The 6,000-nt window shown below is 45.4% G+C and overlaps 1 protein-coding gene across 1 annotated transcript in view; it reads right to left on the minus strand.

Annotated features, from left to right (window-relative positions):
* CACUL1 (CDK2 associated cullin domain 1) overlaps positions 1-2,041 on the minus strand; it is a 64,900-nt gene extending 62,859 nt beyond the window's left edge. Inside the window, exon 1 of the mRNA XM_068961746.1 lies at positions 1,684-2,041. Within this exon, the coding sequence (XP_068817847.1) occupies positions 1,684-2,041 (358 nt within the window). The remainder of the gene's footprint in view (positions 1-1,683) is intronic.
* Between the last annotated feature and the right edge of the window lie 3,959 nt (positions 2,042-6,000).

Genomic DNA, 6,000 nt, shown 5'->3' on the forward strand with positions numbered 1-6,000 from the left:
TTATCTTCATACACGGTTTTTCTGAAAGGGGAGGTTTTGCCATTGTTTATTAAATATTCATTAGTCAGCTCAAGCTATCTATTTCTTCTGATACCAACCTTCATAGCTTGTAGTTTTCTAAGAATTTATACATTTCCTCCAGGCTTTCAAATTTATAAACCGATAGCAATTCATAAAATTATTTTTTAAACTCACGTTTGTAGCCGTTTCCGATTTATCACTTATTTTATCTGCATCTTTTAAAAATCAGAGGTCTGTTTAGCTTATTTACCTTCAAAACATCTTATTTCAGTTTGGCCAATCTTTCTTTTGCTCCTAATTTCACTGATTTCTGCTCTTAACTGTAGGCTGGTTTTTTGTTGTTTTTTTTTGAACTCTTGAAATTAACTTGGTAAAAGCACTAAGGCAAGCTTCCTTCAACATTTAGATAAGTCACCCTGCCACTATATCTCAGATCTGGTTTCACTACATAGACTTCCAACACAGAAACTATACAATATAAACATTATTCTCTCATATTCACAATACAAAAGAAACGACAAATCTTATCAACCGTAACTACATATGAATGTCTCCATGTTGAAGGCAAATAAATAAGGTAATGTGCTTGTTCCCCCAAAATAGGTAAGGCTACCACTATGTACCTGAACCAAGGCACTTTCTCTGCACAGCTACTTGGACAATTACTGGTACAGCTTGATAAAATTAGCAACTAGAAATGAAATCTCCAGTTGCTTTACCAGCTGCCATTCAAAACTTGTAGTTATTAATAGGAGGGAAAAAAATCGGGCTGTGGCGATCGATTTCCACCACCACCAGCCCCCCCAAAAAACTCGCTTAAAGCAGAAGCACTCTTTTTTTCCTCGCTGTGGAAGCATACATCCCTGGCTGGGGACAGTTTCAGTTACAGAAGAGATTTTGATCTTAAATCTTTCTGCCTGCAATTGAGCGTTAAAGAGGATCACTAACATAAAGTTCCACATTCAACACAACCTTGGACTTGGACACATACCGAATGGCTTATTCTTATGAGTGTAGGCTTTGAAAAATAATTTTATACAGTATTAGCTTCAAAACGAATGTCGTAGCTCTCACTGCACTCGTGTTAACTCAAGAAGCAACTCATACATTTTCCCTATGAGGATGCAGAAGGCGTGCACTGGAGACGGGAAAGAACGAAGCGCAGATACAGGTCAACTTTCTAATTCCTGACTTGCTTAACGCAGGCTGGCTAAAAGCACAGAAACACAGTGGCCAGATTTCTTTTTCCTCTGGCGGCAAAAAAAGAACAAAAAAGACTGAAGGCCTCTCCCTAACGAAACCCGGGCAGCCTTATACTTTTCCCTTCACGTTTGAGGGTGAAACTTAAAGGGGAACGGAGAAGAAAACAGCTTCCTAACGTTGAGAGCGAGCCAGTTGTGATATGGATCGCGTCTGCAGGAGAACTCGGGGCTGCGTGCGTTTAACCCACGCTGCTCTTTTATAGGCCAGGTAATACAAGAAGTCAGGGCCGCTCCGGCGCCGGCCCACCGACACCAAACCGGGGAGGGAGGGACGGAGGGACGCCGGGAAGAGGAGACCCGGGCCTGAAACAAAGGAAGAAGGGCTGGCCGAGAGGGACGGATTCGGCGTCCCCGTGGGGAGGAGGAAAAGCCAAGGCTGCTGGCGAAGGGCTGGACTCACAGAACTTGGAGGTGGAGGTGTTGATGTTGATGGTGGAGCCGGGGGTGGGGGCGGGGGCCGCCTTGGCCACGGAGGCCGCGTCGCCGCTCTTCAACATCATGATCACCCCATTGGCCTCCGGCGGCGGCGGCGGCGGCCCCATCGGAAGCCCCTCCTTGGGGCCTTTCCTGTCCACGGAGACCGCAGGCATCGCCAGCAGCTGACCCCCGGGAGTCTCTCGGGCAGGGGCTGGGATCGAAGGCGGGGGTGGCGGAGGCTGCCGGAAGCCCTCCACGGCGGCCTCCCAGTTGTTGTGGTTCTGGTCGTCCATCATCGCCTCGTAGCTGCCCCCCTCCTCCTCTTCCATGCTTTCCTCCATTCTGCAGGCCCCCAGCACCCGCCCGCCTTCACAGGCACCTGCTGCCCGTCTCAACCCCGGGCCGGGCCGGGCCGGGGTGGGGGGCGGGCACCGCAGCCTCCTCGAGCTCACATCGCCGAGGGCCGGAGCGGGCGCGGAGGGGAGGGGCAGCGGCGCGCCTCGGGTCTCTCAGTCTCCGCCGGGACGCCTCTTAGCAGACAGGGCTGACGGCGGGGAGCGCTCCCGGGTTCCAGTCTGGGGAGAGGCAGCCGTAAAGCGGGAGCGCCCCTCACGACATTTTACAGCAGCTTCCAACAGGCAGTTGGGGAAAGGGCGGGCAGCGGGGGAGGAGCGGCCAGCAGGGCACGTGGTGCGAGGAAACAAGCCTCCTGAAAGCCGAGCGAAAAGGGGCGGGAGCTGTGAGCCACCACCAGGCGGGAGAACAGAGGTTGGCCCCGCCTCGACTGGTCGCGCGCAGAGAGGCAGGCGCTGGGCGACCCAGTTCCTGGGTAGCCGGCTCCGGCCCCGCCCCGTGCCCTTACTCACGTGATAAGGGAGTGGAACTGCGCACGCGCTTTCGCAGGTTGGTTACCAGGACGACGGACAGCTGAGTTTGTGACTGAAGATGTGTCCAGACCCTGGCTTGGCGATCGATGTGACCCAGGCTTCCCCTTTCGGCCGTGTTTTTCTCCCGCGCCCCCGATTTACCGGGTCTTCGGACCACAGAGGGCCTTGAATTTCCGGCTTTTGCTTGATCACGTAACCTTGGTGGCCAGTAGAGGGTCCGGGTCGAACATTATAAACGGGTTGGGACCACCCAGGGCGGCCCTTGGCCGAATCGTTCATGGCCTTCAACAGACCCGTCCCAAACCCTCAACCTGGTGAATAACAGGCAAAGCAGCAAAGTGGCTAAAAATACTAATTGTGTTTGAGCTAATCAAGGATTTTTTAAAGTTCTTAGTTTCTCCATACACTGAGGCCAGAAACTTTAAACTTAAAAATACCACTCTTCGTATGCTGTTTCACAAATCTTACTACAAATTTGAGATTATGAGAGTTTTGAGGGACAAAGAAGAAACATTATGTAACTCTATTATAATTTCTTCGATTCCTCTGCATTCTCAGATTATAGTAATAGCAGTATGTTGTGTGAGAATGTGGTTACAGTTGTTTATTGTGGCGTTCATTCTCGCTGCTGTTGAAAAGTTGTCTAGAAAAACCCTTAATTATTTTAAGCTAGCAAATAATGAATCTTTATTTCCACAGATATGTAATTAGTTCGAAGTTACGTAAATCACTTCATCCACTGAGAAGTTGTCTGATATACTTCAGTGTCCACATTTATTTCAGTTTCTCTACACGTATTTTCCCAGAGTATTCTGCACTATACTTAAGCATTTTGACCACTTCTTGTTTTTTTTAGTCGTTAAGTCATGTCTGATCCTTTGGCAACCCCATGGACTGTAGCTGATCAGATTCCTCTGTCCATGGGATTTCCCAGGCAAGACTACTGAAATGGGTTGCCATTTCCTTCTCCATGGGATCTTCTTGACCCAAGGATTGAACTCATGTCTCCTGCACTGGCAAGCAGATTCTTTACCACTGTACCACCAGGGAGGCCCTGTAAGCACTTAGAATGGTTTAATTTCAGAAAATGCTGTCTCATATTCATTAAGGGCATATATTTTTTGAATCAGCACAATGTTTTGATTCTCTGGCCCTGGGACATTTGGGGAATATGAAAAAGAAAAAAAGACAATTTTCAGAGTGAAATGCTCAGCGGGGAAAAAATTGTAACCTTAGAATTATACACCCAGCAAGAAAAGAATGTAAGAGGAAAGAGAAATTATAGTTTTTTTCAGGCAACAAAGGATAGTTTGTCATTACTAGACTTTTGAGGTGGTGGGTGTGGCTAGATAAAAAAACGCTCAGTACACAAGATAAGAGAATCATAAATATGTGTCTAATAATATGGTCACAAAATACATAAAGCAAAAGTTGACAGAAGTAAAAGAAGGAAAAATCTACCATTGGAATAGGTGATTTGACAGTTTGCAATGGGTTGAATAGTAGCTCCCCCAAAAGATATCTCTATGTCTTAATGCCTAAAACCTGTAAATGTTACTTTATTTGGAAACAAGGTCTTTGCTTAAGTAATTAAAGATCTTGAGGTGAGGAGAGCTTCTTGGGTTATCCAGGAAGTGGGTTGCCATTCCTTTCTCCAGGGGATCTTCCCAACCCAGGGATTGAACCCAGATCTCCTGCATTGCAGGCAGATTCTCTACACTCTGAGCTACCAGGAAAGCCCAGGATTATCCAGGTGGAACCTAAAACCAGAGGCAAGTGTCATAGTTAGAGCCAGGAGAGAGATCTGAGACAGAAACAGATGAGGAGGAGACAGTGTGACCTCAGAGGCAGAGGCTGGAGTGATGCAGTCACACTCACACCAAATGCCAGCAGCCACCCAAAGCTGGAGGAGGCAAAGAATGAATTCTCCGCTAGAGTCTCCAGAGAGAAGACAGCCCTGCCAAAACCATGATTTCAGACTTCTAGCTTCCAGCACTGTGAAAGAATCTTTCTGTTGTTTAAAGTCCCCTATTTCTGCTAATTTGTTACAGCAGCCGCAAAAACTAACACATATATCAAATGGACCGAAACATCTTTAAGGGACTAGAGGATTTGAAGAACACAGTTACCAAGTTTTGGTTTAATGTATACACAGAGAACTCAACAACTGCAGAATATATACTCATTTTAAGAATATGTGAAACTTTACAAAAATTGAACATGCTGGGTCATAAAGCAAGTCTCTCTGCATGTCTCAGGATTGGTATCATAGCAGCCACATTCTCTGACCACTGTATACTTCAGTTAGAAATCAATTACCAACAGACAGCTAGTAAACCTTCATATTTCTAGTCTTCCAATCAACTTATGGGTCAGGAATTCATGATGAAAAGAAGACATTTAGAACTGAAGGGACTGGTAACTTTCATCTATTAATAGTAAGGCTTACTACAGGGAGGCTTACTGAGCATACATGTGAACACAGAACCCTTTACATGTATACTGCCATAATAATCAATATGAGACAGTCATCTTAGCTATAATTGGTTAAACATACCATTAGGGAAAAATCTTAACCATGATTGAACCAAAGCAGTTACTGACAGGGTGCAATTTGCCATAAATAAGAAGCATCACCCACTGAAGGGAAACAAATGAACATATTGATAACTGATTGATTTTATGGACATGAGACGTTGTTATATTACACTTGGGACTTCCCTGGTGGCTGAAACAACAAAGAATCTGCCTGCAATGCAAGAGACCCTGGATTCAATCCTTAGGTGGGAAGATCCACTGGAGAAGGGAATGGCTACCTGCTCCACTACTCTTGTCTGAAGAATTCCATGGACAGGGGAGACTTGTGGGCTACAGTCCATGGAGTGGCAAAGTATCGGACAGAACTTAGTGACTAACACTTTCACTAAAAGCTTAATATATTTTAATAAGTATTAACTTAAAATCTTTGGTGATTTGTTCTGGGATGTGGAGATGGAGAATAACATTACTAGCAACCATTGACCCAACATTGTACAGATAGAACACAGGTTAATTAATAATTACTACAAAATTCCATAGTCTCAGACATTAATCTATTTTCTGGGATTTTTTATTTGTCTTTTATTTTCTGGGGTAACAGGCAAATTTGGCCTTGGAATACGGAATGAAGCAGGGTAAAGGCTAATAGAGTTTTGCCAAGAAAATGCACTGGTCATAGCAAACACCCTCTTCCAACAACACAAGAGAAGACTCTACACATGGACATCACCAGATGGTCAACACCGAAATCAGATTGATTATATTCTTTGCAGGCAAAGATGGAGAAGCTCTATACAGTCAGCAAAAACAAGACCAGGAGTAGACTGTGGCTCAGATCATAAATTCCTTATTGCCAAATTCAGATTTAAATTGAA

The sequence above is a fragment of the Capricornis sumatraensis genome, chromosome 23, assembly GCF_032405125.1.
Source record: "Capricornis sumatraensis isolate serow.1 chromosome 23, serow.2, whole genome shotgun sequence".
In the NCBI taxonomy this organism is placed as follows: domain Eukaryota; kingdom Metazoa; phylum Chordata; class Mammalia; order Artiodactyla; family Bovidae; genus Capricornis; species Capricornis sumatraensis.